Source organism: Engraulis encrasicolus, chromosome 20 (assembly GCF_034702125.1).
Source record: "Engraulis encrasicolus isolate BLACKSEA-1 chromosome 20, IST_EnEncr_1.0, whole genome shotgun sequence".
In the NCBI taxonomy this organism is placed as follows: Eukaryota; Metazoa; Chordata; class Actinopteri; order Clupeiformes; family Engraulidae; genus Engraulis; species Engraulis encrasicolus.
In genome coordinates this window covers 4,719,364-4,739,564 of record NC_085876.1, presented here as the reverse complement: position 1 = coordinate 4,739,564, position 20,201 = coordinate 4,719,364, and the positions used below count along the sequence as shown (strand labels likewise).

Below are 20,201 nucleotides of genomic sequence, written 5' to 3'. Positions count from 1 at the left end.
ATAGGCTACACCTGTATCAGTAGATCAAATGTGCATTTCAATTCGTTATTATCTGCGCTGCGCAGAGACCACATTTCTTCTTAAATAGGCCACTTTATCCTTCACCTTTCTCCGCCTCTCTCTGCTTGTCACGCAACTATTACGCATCTGCAGAGCTCCGTTCCCTGCACCCAAATAGTGAATTAGAAATTGCCGATGATGTCGGCACAACTGTTCGAATAGGCTAATTAAGATTCAGAACCGTTTGTAGGCCTATACGTAGGGCTAGGCTACTACATTTCCCCACAATCTGATTTAATGGCAGGGCGAAGTTATCCCTCTATCGTCTTTCATAAAAGTTTCATAGGCCTATCATAAAAGGGTTTTTTTCATATCATATCCTCAAGCGTCACTACAAACTCCTGGCTTGAAACAAAAAGTAGGCGGGCCTATGCACGGTGTCTTCAATAACTTTAATCTGACGTTTTGAAATGGTAGTTAGACTACACGTTACTGAAAAAAAATAGTGCGACTACGTTACCGGCAACACCGGTCGTGATTACACAGTAGGGGGCTAAATATTGGTGGGGACGTGTCCCTACCGTCCCCACCATAAATTACGCCCATGCGTGAGATACATTCGCCTTTACATGATGCCAGACTGCACACACACATACACACTGCCTGGCACGATTTCTCCCAACTCCACTCTGTTGATTGCACAGCGTCTGACCTGGTTAGACAAAGAGTGTCACACACACAGTGCCCACCCACACACACACACACACCGCTCCAAACTCAGAGAGGTAGGCATCCCTAGGGGATCTTTGCTGATTGCAGTGTGTGCACATACATGCACGCATGCATGCACAAACACTCAATATCTCTCTCAACCTGGTTCATGGGTAGACAATGAAGCACACACGCACGCACGCACGCAAGCAAGCAAGCGCACGCACACACACACGCGCACACACACACACCACACACGCGCACACACACACACCTCTTCTCCTTTCTCAATATGGTCCATAAAGAAGACAATGGGGCACACTGCACACACACACCTCCTTTCTGGCTCAGGTTAGACACGCACGCACGCACGCATGCACGCACGCACACACACACAGCTAATGCTTGAGTGCATGAATACATTGCAGTCTGAAAATCAGAAGTGGTGTAGGCTGCCCTTCCGATGCGCATGCGGCAGCATACACTATGCTGCTGTTTTTGATATAGTACATTGCATTTCTTCACTTTGTGTGAAATATTATGAAACTTAATTACTTTTCCCAATTTTCTTGCTTTGAAATAGAATGTGCAGCGCATTTGCAGTGTCCCCAATTAATTTGGGCTTATTAAAGTACACCTTATTTGAAGAATGTTGACATTTACTCACCTTTGTAAAGACACTGCTATTATTTTGAGCATAACTGTACATTGCTTTTGGCCTATCCCCTGACATGCATTCTTCGTTTTCTCTCTCTTACTGTATATCATACCTCAAACATTTGGTAACTATTCATTCTCAAATAACAATTCCGGTCACAAATGGAATACTGTACACTCACCAGCCACCTTAATAGGTTTCAAATTTAAAAGGTTATCAAATTTCTGATCAGCCAATCACATTGATTGCCACATCAATGCATTTATGCATGTAGACATGGTCGAGATCATCTTATGCAGTTCAAATCGAGCATCATAATGGGAAAGAAAGGTTATTCAAATGACACTGAACATGGCATGGCTGTTGGTGCAGAAAGGGCTTGATTTCAGTATTTCAGAAAATACTGATCTACTGAGATATTTACACACAACAATCTCTAGGGTTAACAAAGAATGGTTCGAAAAAGAAAAAAATATACAGTGAGCGGTGGTTCTGTGGGCAAAAATGATGTGTTGATGGCAGATGTCAAAGGAGAATGGCCAGACTGGTTTGAGCTGATACAAAGACAACATGAAGTCAAATAACCACTCATTACAACTGAGGTATGCATAAGAGAATCTCTGATTACACAGCACATCAAATCTTGAAGCAAATGGGCTACAGCAGCAGAAAACCACATTTGGTGCCACTCCTGTCAGCTAAGAACAGGAAAATTAGGCAACAATTTGCACAGGCTCATCATAAATGACACTAGAAGATCGGAAAAATGTTGCCTGGTCTGATGAGTCTTGACATCTACAGCAACACTATCAGGTGAAATGGTCAGAACTTGGCGCCAACAACATGAAAACATGGATATACCCTGCCTTACATCAATTTGGGCCCATTAGTACCAATTTGTCTTTGTTGTAATACCACAGCCTCCCCGGGTATTGTTGCCGGCAGTTAAGGCAAAAGGTGGTCCAACCCAGCACTAGAGAGGTGTTCCTAATAAAGTGGCCAGTGAGTATATAATATTTGCTTTAAAAGAAGTTCTGGAATATTCTGATTACATGTGTGAAATAACATTCAGCCACATTCGTAATGAATACAGACGTGCAAACCAAATACTTGTTTAAAATCTCAATATTCCTTGCATGTGACTGTACTCATAGTCACAGATGTCTCAACCTTCTCAGTTCAACTCAAAACACTTTGGCTTGCAGTGTGCACTCACATCGGTTGAGGTTTTTTTTACAAAAAATACTGTATTTATCATGTAAAGATGAAGACAAAACTAACAGTAGATGTCAATGATGTATGGGATGTGGAGGTGTGTGCAGGGGCGCTGCTGAAAATGTTGGGCCCTATATGAAAGATTAAAATTTTGGGCCCCCAAAATGGCAAATTATGTTATCAACATCCTTCTAGGGGCCCTCTTAGTGCTGTTGGGCCCTTATAATCTGTAACAGGGGGTTGCATGCGTGCGAGCAACACGTGGAAGACAGGCTCCTGGCGGCAGGTAGAGTGGTAATATAATTATAAGTGTGTGTGTGTGTGTGTGGCATTCTAATGTGAACCAGCAGATGTAATTGAGGCTCATAAACTTTCACTGGCTTCTCCTGGCAGCACAGCGACTCTTTCTCCTCTGTTCATCTCTCTCTCCTTCGTGCATTCCTCCCTCTCTTCTTCTCCTCTGTCCATCTCTCACTCTCTTCGCACATTTCTCTCTCCATCTAATTCATTCTCCCTTCCCTATTCTCTCCCTCCACTGCTCCATCTTTCCCTTTCTCCACTTTCCATTCTCTATTCCTCCTTCTCTCTTTGTCGTCCTTCTCTCACCATTTCTACTTTTCCATCTCTGGCAGTGAGGTGCAGGCAGCTTTTTATGGAGTGCACCCCTGGGGCCACAGAGAGCCCACTATGCACTCCTATTAATCAAAGACAACACCAAACACACACACCACAACACTCTGCACCGAAGGGCCAGTGAGGAGAGAGAGAGAGCGAGAGAAAGAGAGAGAGGGTGGATGGTGAGGGAGAAAGAGGGGTGGAGGGATGGAAGGGCTCATAACATGAAAACGAGATAGAGGGAGAGAGGCATATACCTATCGCAAGGGGCAATGAGGGGAAGGCACTCATTGTTTTAATTCACTCACTGAGGTGGTCGATAAAATTAAAAAATGTATCTCATGCTCAGGTGCAGGCTGACGCCAAGTAACCTATAACCCAGCTTTAACACTGTATGTTATAAAGATGTAGGTATTAGCATATTTGGCCATATTTTATGAATATGAATGCATAGTGTGCAAGAATTATAGTGTCATATTTACAAAAGGAGACGTCACTTTGCCAAGCAGGTTGTGCTGTATTAAAATTTTCTATTTTCAAATAAATAAATAGGGGTTTCATTTATAATACTTTGTTTTTATTCTATAACATATTGCATTTGATGTCAGTCAATTACAATATAAACATCTCTCTTCAAGGCACTCAAAACAAGCACACATGGATCATCATCACATTATAACAGGATCAAGTTAAGTTAACACCCAGTTAACTTGGACATTTCCAGTTCCAGAGAAGACAGAGCTGGGTCTGTCTAGTTAAAAATGTAGACACACAGATTCCAGAAAAAAACTGTAGGCCCAACTCTTCCATGCCATAAAGAAAATGAAACTCCAAACCTCTTTACACTTACATTCAAGGATTTTTAAATAAAATGTGCTGGTTTGGTAACGCTTTTCAGACTGGTGGACTTGATGCGTATTCTGAGACTGTCTGTAGGCCTATGCTTGTGTAGTGTGTCCCTAATTTATCATTTACAGCATATAAGACATACATTACAATTCAACAACCACACTCTCCAAGCCCATTCACAGTCAAGTGTCCCATACAGTACCAATATTCTTATGTCCACAAGGGATGGATGGCATCATTGATGTGAAGCGCAAGTGATTGAGAAGATGACACTAAAGTCAGTTCAAATTATTTCCCTCTTTGGCTCCACGGAGTGGGGAGGGGGTTCATTTCAACACCACCTCTGTTCAACTCTTCTCCGCCGGTCTGTTTCTCTCCAGCACTGCCCGTGGTGTGAACTCCACCCGTTCCTTCAGACTAATCACCTCCGTACTATCCCGACCCGCCAGCTCCGCAAGTCTCCGCTCCTCCCGCATCTCGTGGATCCCCCTCTCCTCCTGCTTGGTGGTCGGGGTTCCCCGTATGAACCACTCCAGGTGGTAGCCTACCGCCCCGACTACCAGCGCCACAGGGAAGGTCACATACGGGGCGTAGGTACCCACACAGCAGAGGACTCCGATGCGGAGCCGCGTTCAAGTCACCACATCCGTGTCACTGTCACATTCCTTTGGGTTCCACTTGGTGGATCAGGGTCGCCACCGTGCGCCGCCCCAAATTCTACTGTCAAAACGCGGACCATAATCGCATCCATATCTGATTCACAAACGCGGACGCGCTGTAAAATCTAACGGACGTTGGTACAGTTTTTGTTGGGGGCAGACACAACCGAACAGCGCTCTCCAGTAAGTATTGATTTATTTATATTAGGTGATACACAAAGGTACAAAAAGTATATCTGAAGCTTTTATACTATCAATGCTTATTGATATTTCGTAGGATTTTGTTTTATGACTTTAAAAAGTGTATGTTAACCCTAGTTGTTTTCAAAACGAGACAGCTAGTTCATTCATTCAAAGACATGGAGAACTACATTGGCTATTGTAGTATTTCCTAAATGCTGTTAAAATATGATGCCATCCGATACATGGAGGAAGTGCAGTTGAATAAAAATTATCTACATTGTGCCCATTTTAACAGCCTTGTTTACGTTAGCTTGCTAGCCAGCTACTAGCAAACCGGTTGACTGAAGCAAACTTGTGTAAAGTTAAACGTAGGTCTAAGTGTTCAAATACTCTTATGAAACTGTTATATTGGTCTGAATTTGGCTCGTGGTACACTTTTACACGGATTGGTGATGCTCTCAACAGGTTTGGCACCAACTGTGTTTTTAACGGCACAAATCCTAAAGCGGTGGCATCATGTTTTCCTCACGTTAACGAAATCCAGGCTAATTATTTATTAGCAATGAATGAATATCCATGAACTGCACCCTCTTTCCATATGCTGTCCGTCATTGGTGAATGAATGAAGTAGCTGGGCTCATAGTTTGATACAGATGTCCGTGGTTGGGCTACACATATCTGAATTTGTTCTTAATCTTGTGCAACAGTAAACAGGTGGAATTACCTCTGGGTCGGACAGGGCTAGCCAGCTGTAATCCACCCTGTGATGCCCGCCTGCCTCCCGGCTTTTACGACCAAGAGTAAGTAGGACATTGTACATCTTATAATATTCAACATCATTACTGTCACGGGATAGAGATGTGAAAGAGCGTTGTCCATTCCATATGCAATGCAATGTCTGATTGTCATCTTACGAAATTTAAATGAAAGCTCTAAGTTTAGCTCTGTTGCCTTTTCAGATCGGAGCGCTGATGTGATGTTTCCCCGTCGACTGATGAGGGAAGGAAGAGAAGGCAGCCACGACACGCGATTGTTCAACATGACAGTGAGACAGAAAAATAATGTCAAGTTAAATAAAAAATCATGATGAGTGAAGTTCTTCGTCAGGTTGTGTTTTTTTCGGGTTCTTAGAATATTTAAACGGTGTCTAGGCCAGGTCTGTGTTATCTGTAGAATTAAATCTAAATGCTGTTTGTAACGGTTAACTGGTTTAGTGTTCGTTTATTGGGATTATAGCATAATAAGAAAGTAACTTTATGAGCACGGATCCAAAATGGTCCCGGCCCGGAACATCTATGAGTCCGGAATGGGTCCGTAACTGATAAAAAGTAGTGGAACCGTGACGGATGCAATAAGTGGACACGTAATGAGTCCGCATCGGATGTCGCGCCTCCGAACCGGGCTCACTGCGGAGGTACGCTTCTGCACGCGGATCCGTTGCGGGTGACAAACGGGTCCCTTTTGACTCCGCACCACGCCTCCGCGTCGGATGATAGGCGGCGTGCAAGTGGACGCCGATACGGCCCCGTTTACCGGATCCGTTCCGGAGGATGGCCTCCGGATGGTGGACTCCGGGGCGGATCCATTACGGTGTACTTTTGCTGTGTGGGTACGCATGGCAGTCCAGACGACGGGCCACATGGTCGCAGAGCTGGTGTTGTCTGCAGAGAACACAACGAGTAGAACGTAGAAGCAGTCAGATCAGTCATGCCGTTAATCGCACAAGCACCCAAGAACGCATTCAATGCCGTGTCAGATGACTGTGCTGTGGGGGAAAGTTATGTAGCCTACGCGCGACGACAGTAAATAACGCGACAGGGCAAATTGCTTCGTAAAGAAATGTGACTTTAACAGCACACCAAAATATACATTAACGTGTTTATGTCCCATACAAGCTGTGTTTACAAGGTCATCACTAAAGGCATCCAAACATTTGGGTATGTAGCGGTCAATCTGATGGGCTGTAGGTTGACTTGCATCATTCACGTTAGCATTCTGGTTTCACAGTGCAACAAAGCTATTTTTCTAATTATTTGAAATGACGTGCATTGCTCTTAACGCTTCCATTGTGAAGGTGAATTCACCACGACTCCCTCAAGTGTTCGTTAGTACTTAAAGATGCCATAATGCGTTTGAAAAAGGTCCTTAATCAACAAACTCACCTCTTCAGTAAATGTGTTACGTGTAGGTTCTACTTCCTCATTGAACCACGCCCCCAAACCACATGGTTTGCTGATGCCGTTCTGGCGTTGGTCCAAGCGGATCAGGATAGTTGAACTTGAGCGTCATCCAGTGGTGAAAATAAGTACAACAGGCAAATGTCAAATAATAGACAATGTTTTTGTTTATTTTTTTCAACATTGCGTACAAATCAAGTCACAAGGATCACAAAGGATATACATTGTCAAAGAATACGCACATCAGAAAGCATTTTTAGATTTTCCAGGTTAATTCACAGGTTCAGAGGTCTACACTTAGTATACGACATAATATAGTAGCCTAGAGATTGCAAAGGTTTACGATTGAGATAAATCTTAACCTTAACTCTACAAAAAACACTCATACCTTCTACCCTAATCATGGTTAGCCAACACAATTTTGATATGAGTGCTGTGTTGTGCTTTATACAGACTGCTGATGAGGCTGCTGATGGTCAAACAGCTTAAAAAAAAAAAGATATTGCCTACATTTGAAAGCAAAAGGCAAAGAGTGGCACTGAAGAGGAAAACGGGGTTCAGAGAGTAAAACCTTTGTTGTCACATTGTCCTTCTACCACAGGTGGCTCCAAAGAGTAGCTGATCTGAGTCCATATTTGAAATCAGCTGATTCAGATTTAGTTATTATATAAAATGTGTGGCAACATTTGGACCCAGTGTTGACACTTCTGTTCATGGCACCACCATCAGTCAACATAGAAGCACAGGGCAGGGGAAATCATTTTGGGGAATAAATGGCACTTTCATATAGACTCCCATATTGTACTATATACAACAGCATCTGCAGAAGCTTCCATACTATGTAAATTTATGCATCTGGTTTACATTGGCCAACATTAAGGCTGAATAGGATTGGCGGACTAAAATAAGCACTTGAAGGTAATATGGTCCAGTAGGACGAGAGTGGAATGCCAGTCTGGCGCTGGCACATTGGCGCACACACACGCGCACACACACGCGCACGCACATGAACACACACACACACGCAATGCATTGCAGTAGAATATGAAGTAAGCGCTTGAGGGTGATAATATAGGCCAGACTGAAGAGAGGTTACTGAGAGTGTTTGGCACATGCCATAAGCATAGGAGATTCCTGACATCATTACAATTATAATAAGTGAAGACCTGCTATAAACTGACATAAGCAATAAAATGACAAAGCCAAATGGGGGATGTAAACAATGTCTTCAACAGCTTAATGCAGCGTGTAAAATAGCTTTTCAACACATATAGAGTGATAATGATAATAATGATAATAATGTAATGAAGAAACATTTAAACTACATAGTCATCTGGTGAAGTGGCTATGTACGGTCAGGTACTGAATGGTTGGCAATAGATTTGCTTACAGATGATACTGTACACAAGCTCATAAGTTACGCTTTGAAAAGATGCTTTCATCCAGCACCTTGAATAAAATTTTGGAATGATTAATTACATAGCTTTGTAATTTAAGTATTCTACAAACTACATAACTAAGTAAACATAAATTACTACTATGAGTAGTAATACTTACTATAACCAACATTATTGCATTTACGCTCCTAAGATGAGTTCCTCCAACTAAAATGACCAAATGGCAATCTTGTTGTAAATGGTAGTGGCAATGGAAAGCTACTGTAGCTGGTGGAGGGGTCGCTTGGGAATAACTAGAAAGCAACAGACCAACTCCAAGAACACTGTCTTTGCTTGTCTATTTATCTTAACTATGACCAGTGCTCTAGCTGGGGTTGAATGATGGAAATAATGAAAACTGCATTATTTCTTTGGCCTCAAATTGTATTGTATAATGTAGTCTTGAATGAAGAATTATGTGCATGAAAAACAGTGCTCTGGTCCTAAATATCTTGACCCACAGACAGACAAGACATTGGGCCTGTTTGTGATGGAACAGGCCACGCAGATCTGCACAGCACACATGCACACACGCAGCACGAAATTGCAATGCATTTGGTTAGAAATCTCTGACCACAATACATTGCGATTGCATAGTGCACATGTGCGCAAACAGATCCCAAACAGGGCCAACGACACTTTGGAGAGATGGGATGCCTGATTCTGGTCCTGATCTGTGGTGGGTTTGTGTGAAGACACAGTGGAGTCCGCTACTGAGAAGGTCAAAACTGATGGCTATTGCTGTCAATGTCCATCTTGACAAGGTCGATATGTGATGGCTGCCATCTTGGTAAGGTAGATAATGATGGCTCCTGCCATAGACATAGTATATACCTGTTCATGGATGCCACATTGGCAGCTGGAGGTTCTTAAACGATAAGGTAACAGAGCAACATATACCTTCAGAAGAAGCAGCACCACTTGTTTCTAAAGTGTGCCTTCTACTTTTGCACTGTATTTTTTGCACCATCATTTTGGAACAGCTCTTATGGGGCCAGTGGTGATTCTGCACATCACCTAGCAGCCAATGGGCATCTACGGCCGTGTTCACGATTGAGCAGATTTACAGCAGCTGAGGCAGATCTTTGGATGATAACCTTCAGCATCAGGTATTCTAGAGACCAGGGCCCTAAGGAGCTGGTTCAGGAGTAAACCAGGTTACGGTAAGAGGTCAATCTATTAGATGATTTACCTCTTAACTTAGCCTGGTTTACTCCTGAACCAGTTTTGTAGTATAGGCCCCTGGGGTGCTCCACAGTGCTCCAAGCGCTCTGCACCAATCATGAACACAGCTTATGTACATTATATACGTCTAAGACCTATTCTGACAGTTTCGGAAGGCCATCTTGGTAGGGTCAATACAGCCGATGACCACCATCTTTTGGGTAAGGGCATCATCACATGAGGCGCCTGATGGAGCCACCCAGGAAGTCTTCATAGCTCATGCGCACGTTGCCAGTCATGCCGGAGTCCTTCTCACGGAACGCCTGGGTCATGGTCTGCAGCTGGGAACACACCTGGAGGAGGAGTACACACACATTGCAGTACATTTATTACCAATTACTACTTCATTTAAGGGTATTAGCTGTGGCCCCACCTTACGCCTGAGCCCCCCCAAAAAATCGTCACTGACCCACATAGTCACACACATACACTTCTGTAGTTAGATGACCTCTAATCTGCATCTTGGGAGCTGAACTGGTTGAAGTGGACAGTGTGCGCGCGCGCGCGCGTGTGTGTGTGTGTGTGTGTGTGTGTGTGTGTGTGTGTGTGTGTGTGCGTGTACCTGTATGAAGCGGTCCAGGTACATGTTCCCCTGTTGCCCTCGAGGAGAATGCGTCTGCACCAGCTTCTGAATGAACTGGGGACTCAGGTTATAGCCCATCTGGGACAGCGCTACAAGACAAAAGTAGAGAGAAAGAATATTATGCACGCATTCACGCACGTACGCATGCATATGCACACACACACACACACATACACATTTGTATAGTTTATTTGTATAGAAGAAAGAACCACATTACCCTTTCTATTGAAATGCACACAATGTGACTTTCTTCCTGCACTACCTCACTTGAACAATAAGACAATATAACATGCTGCTTACAATTCTGCTACTCCAATCTTACCACTTTTGTATATAACTATTATTATTATTATTATTATTATTTACTGTAACTATTGCTAATGTCTCTATTATTACTGTCTTATTATTGTAATGTCTTCCATTCTATTTCTATCCTACTTTTTTGACTACATGTTAAATGTCCAATACTAAATGTTCATTTGTATGTATTATTAATCACTCATTGTTACCAGTCAGTCTGTAGAATGTCAGTCCTTTGTATGTCTATGTCTTGGCAAGATATATATAGAGAAAAGTAATTTCATTTTCCTTGTATGACTTGTGCATATGAAGAAAGTGCTACTAAAAGCTGACTTGACTTGACTTGACTATAGCGCATTTCACACACAGATGCAGTTCAATGTACTTCACAAAAATAAAAGTTAAGGGAAAAAAACAAGAAATAGAGAAAGAAAACATTACATATAACAATCAAATAAAACAAACAAAAAATTAAATAAGACAATAAATAATAAAGATCAAAGAAAAATACATTAACATCAAAGTTTGAACATTTAGAGCTGCTAATATAAGGGAAGGTGTCTGAGAACAGCTTAGTATTGAGTCTTGATTTAAAACTATTGATAGTGGGTGACTATATAACGAGTGGGTGAATAGTGGCATGATTTACACTGCCTGGAAGCTGAATCCAGCATAGCAACTTAAGGCTGCCTCTCCACACTTTGTTTTGACCCTTGGAATTACCAGCTAGTTCTTCTCCATTGATCTTAGTAACCTAGTTGGTGCATACCGGTACATCTGAAACATATCCAGTAGGTAGCTGGGTCCATCATATTTAATAATTCAAACTGTAGCTGTAGCTCACTGGGAGCCAATACAGTGATCTCAAAATTGGAGTAATGTGGTCAATCTTTTCACCACTCACTCACACGGACAGTCCACCAGGCAGATATCACACATCACACACACACACACACGCACACGCACACGCACACGCACACGCACACGCACACACACACACACACACACACACACACACACACACACACACACACCTGAGGACTCTGAGAACAACTTTTTGGTTCACACAAACGTACAGTCAGTTCAAGATTAGGTGTGGGAACTGGTCACGGTACGGTTCTCGGTCAGTCGGAAAAGGCGAGATAAAACTTGATCTAAAATATTGAGCTTCAAGACACACCTATTCATGACACCCCAGCCACATGTTCTCAACAAGAACAGCTATTCTTACCAGTTCTACTTATTTTAAAGGTAGAATACAGATGGCGCAAAGATGTGCTCTTCTTGCAGACTCCCTACCCCAACTGCAACTGAAAATATTTCCATTACCAACATAGATGAATCGAGAACCGGACCACAGTGTTAGATTTCCATGATGAACACCTACAAATGTCTGGTTGTGAGTAAGCAGCATACATCCTGGGAATAAAAATCTCCACCTTTAAAGCCTGTTCTGCTGCTTAGCCTGCTAACAGCCTTACAGCACCCCTGGGCCACAGATAAAAGTTAAACACAAACACAATATCAAGCCGTATTTTATATAAACCGTTAAAGTACCCTTTAGAGCTATTTAGAAGTCCTGCCGAGGACATTTTAAAGCCGTAAAACCTGTCCCATTGATTTAAAAAGCTAAATCTGTGCCATTGATTTAAAAAGCTGAGTTTTATTACAGCCTGTGAGGATGAAGGGGGATGATATGGGAGTCGCTCAATACTTCTCCAGCAAACCCACGCTCCACTGGCCAAATGACTTGCACGGCCCGCATGATAAACAAGCTGTGGTGCGTTTGTGTGTGTATGTGTATGTGTATGTGCATGTGCATGTGCATGTGTATGTGTATGTGTATGTGTGTATGTGTATGTATAAGTGTGCGTGCGTGCGTGCGCACATGCACGTGCGTGCGTGTACGCATACACTTCACTGGCCAAATAACATATATAGCCAGCATGACAAACACTGGTATGGGTAAATGACTTACACTGACTGCATGGTAAACACCAGTGTGGTTAAATAGCCTACACTAGAAGCATGATAAAATATATTGACGTGCATGAGTGTGGCTGTATTTGCTTGATCACATGTGCATGTTTGTGTGTGTGTGTGTGTGTGTGTGTGTGTGTGTGTGCGTGTGTGTGTGTGTGCGTGCGTGTGTGTGTGTATTGTTGGAAAATAGGCTAGATTCTGAGGTCCTGAAATATAATGCATTGTCTTACAGCAAGTTGTTCAGGTATTCATTTGTGTTTGCAGGAAATTCTACAATATTTGGTTATGATTAAAAACATTAAAATAAATGTGTTCTGTTGATGGGCACTCAAACCACTGAGTAGGCCCAATGACCCCATGTGCCAATCATGAGATGAAGATGTTGAGTAATTGCCCATTCCTTTTAGGAGAGCCTACAGAACTCATCAAACATTGTTGTGAGACAAGCTGAAAACTGTCATGTGATGTTTGATTAACTGATTGCTTATTTTCTGAATAAGTCTGAAGTCCATACCAAACTCCTTGAAGTATCATTCGTTCTAGAACACAGGATACAGTGATGTCACTCAGAAGCGAAACTATTTGACTTAATCCTTTTTAGGAGGCCAGGAGTAGGTGACAATGGGCAAACGACTAACATTGGATTTCAATCTTTTCAGAGCCAAAGACCCTCAAATATGTCAAAAGAATGTGCTGTTGTATGTGTATTGCTTGATTAAATTTACAGAACTCAGGAAGTCCACAGATGAGGTCATGAAGACCTAGAGTGATGAAATCAAGGCCCACCCGGAAATGAAGACAGCAGCTTACAATCGACACAGATTAGGCATATTCTGGGTTAACTAACAAATCACGTAATTGCTTACACATAACCACACCCATACACCCACAAACCATAAATACCAACAGATAGGGGATATTCAGTAGGTCCTAATTTTTGTTATCGGTCAGGGCGAGAGAAGGTTAGGATCTCCGGAACGTTCCGTAATGCTTTCGCTGTCAATTGTCATTTTTATGTAGTAGACTCTGCAGTTCTGGAAAGCTGTAGTGTTTACTGTGTATGGGCCATTGCTGGTATTCTGGATATTACCAGTGGTGGTCATTTTGTTATTTGGTAATTTTAGAAAATAAATAGATTAATTTGGCTTTTGGAGTTTTTGATTCCTTTGACTCGGATTTTGAACATGCAAGAAGTAGAGACCAAGACGGTAAACTTCAACAACATGGTGACCGTCCTCTGTGATTCGAGCAAAAGGAATTAAAATATATTTTTTCTTTTGAAGAACATTTTTACTTTTCACAATAGGATTTACATTTTTTCTTTCCTGGAGGATATCGCAGTCGGGTGACAACAACGAAATCGTGGCCACACAACCAGGTAAGCAGAAACCAGTTAAATCAAATTCTGCGATTGGCTATTCCAAATTGTGTGTTGCTACTCTGTTGCATATGCCTCCTTGTATTTGACGGCGACAGCGAAAGCATCATTAGGCCTATTTGTTTGTTTGGTATTGTCTTTGACTGTATTACGTGTTGTGGTTTGCACATAGTCTAAGTTGGGAATGAGGGCTTTATCAGGTGTAAGGTAATTGAGGAGCTTGGTGCTTCCCCGTGGGAGGATTGGGTTCGAAATAGCCCATCTAACTATGTAACAAGTAATTGCGGACATCAAGGTTTCCCCATCTGTTAAAAATCGAAGAGATCTGGGATCTGCGAATCTCAACTAGACAAGAACCTTGGAGGTTAGACAGAAGGTTGTTGAAATATCTGCCCTGAAAGAACGGTTGAATGTGAACTGAACTTTTTGCGGTCCAGATGGTCGTCAGTTGTGAATTTGGTCGAGTTGAGAGTGAGGGGCTTTTATTGGAAGTCAGAGGGCAGTTCGGTGTTTCCCCCTTGAAGATTAAATATCTGAAAGGTAAATTTGGTAATAGCGGTCATCGAGGCTTCCTCAATCCGGTAAAAACAGAAGGGGTCGAGTAATCTCAACTGGAGGAGAACCTGGGGTTCATCAGGAAGTAAGTGAGATCTGGATCGGAGAGGTCTGGGACCTCTGGAGGGTCTGGGACCCTCCCAAAGTAGTTACTGATACGCATCAGGGAGATCCGCGCGCTGTTGAGCTTGGAGTTCAACGAATAGGCCTATTGTTTTATTATTTTGATTTGTTTTCTTTTGGTTAGGTTTCACTCTGGTAATTATTGATATCAGGACTGAGCTGTGAACCTTAGTGTGTGGACCGGGTACCCGTGTGTATGTGAGAGCGTGTTTGCACGAGTGTTTGAGAAGTGAGTAACGTACTAGCGAGTACGAAATGAGTGGTCATTCTGCTGAAGGCAGGATGTATGGAGGAAATGTATTGAATTTGGAGTCAGAATTACGAGAGAAGGATAAAATGAGGTGGATCACTGTTTCGGAACAGTGGGAGGAGATATTGAGAGCGTTGCTTGGCCATTCATTGGAGAAACAAAGAGATGGAATCTGTTTAATCTGTGAGCAATGTCACAGGATACGCACTTTGTGTTTACTAACATGTAGACTACATAGGTGGTCTGTGTTTGTCTGCCATTGTATGTCAATGGGCCCTATATGTGTCTGAAGAATGTGTGACTACTGGCCAGTTGTTTGTTTGTGTGTGTGTTTGTTTGGACTTTTGAGAGTGCATGTGCAAAGGTCGAATACGAACATGAGAAGGATATTTTTTTTCACGTAAAGGCCCAACCAAGACAGTTGGAATATATCCGGTGGAGAAAAAGAACAGAGTGGATGAATAGGCTATAAGCCGTTTAGTTTTACTGACATGAATTCGATCCTGGAAAAAAATGCCTTCACCCGTCGAAAGGGGTGCACCGTGGTTGTCCAAATTGATGAAAGCTAGGCTATATGTCACAAAAGATAACGATTGGCGATTGGCGCGCACTGTTATGTAAACAAACAAGCGCGTGGGAATTACAGATAGTGGAAACAGAAGCAAGAACGAGCCTTTTGCCAGATTCATGCCCATTTGCGTTATACGCAACTGACATAGGCACTGCAATGCGTAAACGCTACCCAGTGCCCGATGGAGCAATAGCAAATTTGTCATTTACTTTACGAGAAGGACAAAACTTAACAGATTTTTTGACAAAAAGTAAGGAATTTTGGACAGACATAGCCGGAAACCATCCAAGCTCTGACAAGCTGCAAACTGCTATGTTCAGAATGGCCATTCTAGAAGCAATCCCAAAGCCGGTACGAGAAACGATGTTAAATGATCCAAATTTGCCCTATAGTACCACCGAATACTGGGAACGCCATCTCAAGCACCACATGAAACAGTATAGTGCAAAACGTGAGGAAGAGAAACTAAGCACTGATACAGCACATGCACAACTAGTTAAGTTGCAATTAGCTGAGTCCAAAAGAGCGACGGAATCGAAACACTATTGATACAACTCATGTTACAACACAGCAGTCACACATTCTTCATCCAAGCCTGAAGTTGGTCCAATTTCATTAAGGGGTTAGGGACAACGTGGTGGGATTCAGAGGACGGGGAACAGGGAGTAGCGATGCCCAAGGTAGGGTCATGTATGGGGGGTGTTTTGCTTATAGTGGGACCGGGCACTGAGTGAGAGACTGCCAGTGGAATGCCTACACAACACGGAGGGCACTGCACCTACTTCAAAGCTGAAACCAGAGAAAAAACAAGCACAAGCGCACACTGGAGCCGGAGCAAGCCTATCCCATGGACAATACGCAAAGGGGATTTGGGACCTAGAGCTCACAAAGGAGAAGGGTTGGGGGACCCCTTCTGGCCTATGAAAAATTGAAAGACTATGTCAACATTGTTTGGTAACACTACTGCTTAACTCACACCAGAAGTGACGCCCTTGGGTGCCATTTATACACCCATATCCCTTTTATCTGACCCCTACCACGTAACATTGATTAAGATGAAAACATACGCACAGGCGTGTTTAAGACAGTTATTGGGAATCAGTGGGACTGTTTACCCTACATCTACATTGGGCAAGAAGGGGTGGCTGCTGGGGTTGAATTATACACATTGCATTATAAGCTACACATAGTCTACCCAACACCACGCGAAAGTTTGTATAAGAGTACACAATACTGACTGAACAAACATAATTAGCTAAAAACACGATGGCCTTCCCAATACTCTCTGTACATTGATTTGACTGATGATTTTTTTTTTTTGTTTGTTATGTTTGTCACAACAGGAATAGGCCTACTCTTTAGACCTATGGATATTTTGAGGTTTTTATTTTTAATTTTTTATTATTAAGATTTTTTACGCTTACCGTTCAGACATTAACTGCGCGGTGTACCTGGTTACACAATTGTTGTGGGTTCTTCTGAAACAACACGGCGTGTTATTTCAGAAGAAAGGGGGAGATAGGCATATTAGGCCTACATGTGCGACCGTGACACTGGACTCGACTTAAGACAGACGAGATTTGAGAAAAGACTGCAGTACACCACACATCACATACATACCCTAGGAAATAACGACAGATAACAAAGGTTGTTTGAAAAACACATTGTTGAGAGTTGGAGGTTGGTAAAGAATTGAAAGCGGTTTATGCGGCAATGAGGTAACAAGGCCATGGTTTTACAGGGGTTCACTATGGAAAAGGTAACAAAGAACGTTTGGCAGCAGTGCAAGCTTCTCACAAGGACATCGGAAATCAAGGATTTTTTTTTTTCCACAGAGAACGTTCGATATGGAAAGGATTTGGAGAGAGCACGAAAGGGCGTCTTCGGAAAAGACGTTGATGCGAGTGACCATTTGAAAATAACTGATGGACAGGTTGGGGGCCGTGCGGCCAAAACACTGATGGTTGGTAGAGGACATGAATGGGAGACCGTTGTCTCCGGGCTGGTAAAAAAAAACTTTGGCAGAAGGTCTGTGGTTTGAAAGAAAAAAAAAAAAAAAAACTGTTGCAATGAACTTGGACATATTGGTGGATTGTGGAACGCATACCCATAAGGATTTGGACCAAACGCCCAAGAGCAAATTGGTAAGGTTGGTATAGGCCTACATACAATTATGAGCTGGGTCAACACTCTGACTCATGGTGCTGAGGTCAGTAAGAAACTAGGCAAACAGTAAGCCCTGGACCAACGCTAGGTTCGAACATGAAGATTTCGCACGTTGCAATATAAACCATATTACGATAAACTAACTACTTTGATGTCAGATTTCTCCACACAGGTTGCAGATGGAAGAGGAACCAACGAGACAGGAGATGAGGAATTCAAATGGGCTCCTTCCAAAAGCGATTGAGCGCAGTATACCGAACCACGTTGAGCGAATTACACACAATATTCACCTTGAGGGAAAGGCGCACAGGGTTACATTGAAACAAGCTTGCGGAAGCGCAAAGAATGGGGAAAGGCATGCGGGGCACTACTATCACTAACACCACTAATACTAACCCTACTAACGTTAACATGTTTCCTTTTACATTGTGGTATTTGATGATGCTTCATAATGAAACGGGATCCTACAGGAGACGCCACCATTCAACGTAGCCTAACAATAAGAAACTGCCGTATAACACCTCAAGGAACTGGTAGTGGAAAAGGGGGTCCCAATGTTGCGGAAATTGGTGGTATTGAATGGAGAAATTTCAATTTTAGGTTTTGTTATAGCAGGAGGATCAGCAGTGGAGGATTTTTATAATTATTATTGTTATTATGAATTATTTAATTTGTCTTTTACATATTTGTTTTCATTTGTTTTTATTTCTAACCCTTTACATTTTTCCACAGCCTTCGGCAATGGAACTCACTGTGGTTTCCACATTAATATAATGTCTTGGTGCAATGACACATTGGGTGATGAGCAGATGATGTGGTATTCTCTTTGCACTAGGTTTCTGAGGCGAGCAACTTAGGTTCCAGAAATGGACAAGAGAAGTTGACCAAGGAAAGCTATGTGGTCATGTTGGTTACAGAGTCTAACACTGAGGTCTAACAAATTTGATGAGGTCATATTAATTATGACCTCACGAAAGGGACTGTTGGAAAATAGGCTAGATTCTGAGGTCCTGAAATATAATGCATTGTCTTACAGCAAGTTGTTCAGGTATTCATTTGTGTTTGCAGGAAATTCTACAATATTTGGTTATGATTAAAAACATTAAAATAAATGAGTTCTGTTGATGGGCACTCAAACCACTGAGTAGGCCCAATGACCCCATGTGCCAATCATGAGATGAAGATGTTGAGTAATTGCCCATTCCTTTTAGGAGAGCCTACAGAACTCATCAAACATTGTTGTGAGACAAGCTGAAAACTGTCATGTGATGTTTGATTAACTGATTGCTTATTTTCTGAATAAGTCTGAAGTCCATACCAAACTCCTTGAAGTATCATTCGTTCTAGAACACAAGATACAGTGATGTCACTCAGAAGCGAAACTATTTGACTTAATCCTTTTTAGGAGGCCAGGAGTAGGTGACAATGGGCAAACGACTAACATTGGATTTCAATCTTTTCAGAGCCAAAGACCCTCAAATATGTCAAAAGAATGTGCTGTTGTATGTGTATTGCTTGATTAAATTTACAGAACTCAGGAAGTCCACAGATGAGGTCATGAAGACCTAGAGTGATGAAATCAAGGCCCACCCGGAAATGAAGACAGCAGCTTACAATCGACACAGATTAGGCATATTCTGGGTTAACTAACAAATCACGTAATTGCTTACACATAACCACACCCATACACCCACAAACCATAAATACCAACAGATAGGGGATATTCAGTAGGTCCTAATTTTTGTTATCGGTCAGGGCGAGAGAAGGTTAGGATCTCCGGAACGTTCCGTAATGCTTTCGCTGTCAATTGTCATTTTTATGTAGTAGACTCTGCAGTTCTGGAAAGCTGTAGTGTTTACTGTGTATGGGCCATTGCTGGTATTCTGGATATTACCAGTGGTGGTCATTTTGTTATTTGGTAATTTTAGAAAATAAATAGATTAATTTGGCTTTTGGAGTTTTTGATTCCTTTGACTCGGATTTTGAACATGCAAGAAGTAGAGACCAAGACGGTAAACTTCAACAGTACGTGTGTGTGTGTGTGTGTGTGTGTGTGTGTGTGTGTGTGTGTGTGTGTGTGTGTGTGTGTGTGTGTGTGTGTGTATGCGTGTGCTTGCATTTATTCATGTGTGTAAGGTTGTGCAATAAGTTATGAATCCTCCCATGTAAGACAGATAGAGTGCGTGTGTGTGCGTTTGTGCATGTGTGTGTGTGTGTGTGTGTGTGTGTGTGTGTGTGTGTGTGTCTGTCTGTCTGATGTGTGATATCTGCCTGGTGGATGGGTGCTCATACAAAGTAATACTGTGTGTGGAAAAGTAAGGTATCCCCACAATCTTGTCACCAGAAAGCATTGTACAGGTTATGGTTTATATTAAATATGAAAAACGTATTTACTGCCATTTTTTTAATAAAAAAAAAACTGCCATTGGAACAGGGGACTTTTTATAGCCACTGTATGCATGTTGCTTTTAGGAGGGGAATGGAAGGTTTTTGGTTGTACTTTGTTATTCAACCTATTTAACCATGTGCAGGGACTACACTGTGTTCCAAATGACCACAATACTG

The 20,201-nt window shown here is 42.3% G+C and overlaps 2 protein-coding genes across 3 annotated transcripts in view; both read right to left on the bottom strand.

The window, feature by feature from the left end:
* Nucleotides 1-3,754: 3,754 nt before the first annotated feature.
* On the bottom strand, nucleotides 3,755-7,126 carry smim12 (small integral membrane protein 12). 2 transcript variants are annotated; one of them, XM_063186199.1, is made up of 3 exons: nucleotides 7,053-7,126; nucleotides 6,504-6,551; nucleotides 3,755-4,646 (listed from the first exon to the last, which is right to left on the bottom strand). In XM_063186199.1, the coding sequence occupies exons 2-3, from the start codon at nucleotides 6,529-6,531 to the stop codon at nucleotides 4,396-4,398; spliced, it is 279 nt and encodes a 92-aa protein (XP_063042269.1). In that variant the 5' UTR covers nucleotides 6,532-6,551; nucleotides 7,053-7,126; the 3' UTR covers nucleotides 3,755-4,395. The 2 variants fall into 2 exon arrangements, with proteins under 2 accessions (XP_063042269.1, XP_063042270.1); XM_063186200.1 differs by lacking the exon at nucleotides 7,053-7,126 and adding an exon at nucleotides 6,938-7,017.
* A 90-nt stretch (nucleotides 7,127-7,216) lies between these two features.
* pef1 (penta-EF-hand domain containing 1) overlaps nucleotides 7,217-20,201 on the bottom strand; it is a 24,670-nt gene continuing 11,685 nt past the window's right edge. Inside the window, exons 5-6 of the mRNA XM_063185163.1 lie at nucleotides 10,290-10,399; nucleotides 7,217-10,020 (exon numbers count right to left, since the gene is read on the bottom strand). Of these exons, the coding sequence (XP_063041233.1) occupies nucleotides 9,901-10,020; nucleotides 10,290-10,399 (230 nt within the window). The 3' untranslated portion in view covers nucleotides 7,217-9,900. The remainder of the gene's footprint in view (nucleotides 10,021-10,289; nucleotides 10,400-20,201) is intronic.

Excerpts from the sequence above, each read along its gene's own strand:
- smim12 (XM_063186199.1), bottom strand. The coding sequence starts at position 6,531 with ATGTGGCCCGTCGTCTGGACTGCCATGC. Across the intron at positions 4,647-6,503 it reads CGTCGTCTGGACTGCCATGC|GTACCTACGCCCCGTATGTG; the intron begins GTACCCACACAG and ends TCTGCTGTGTGG.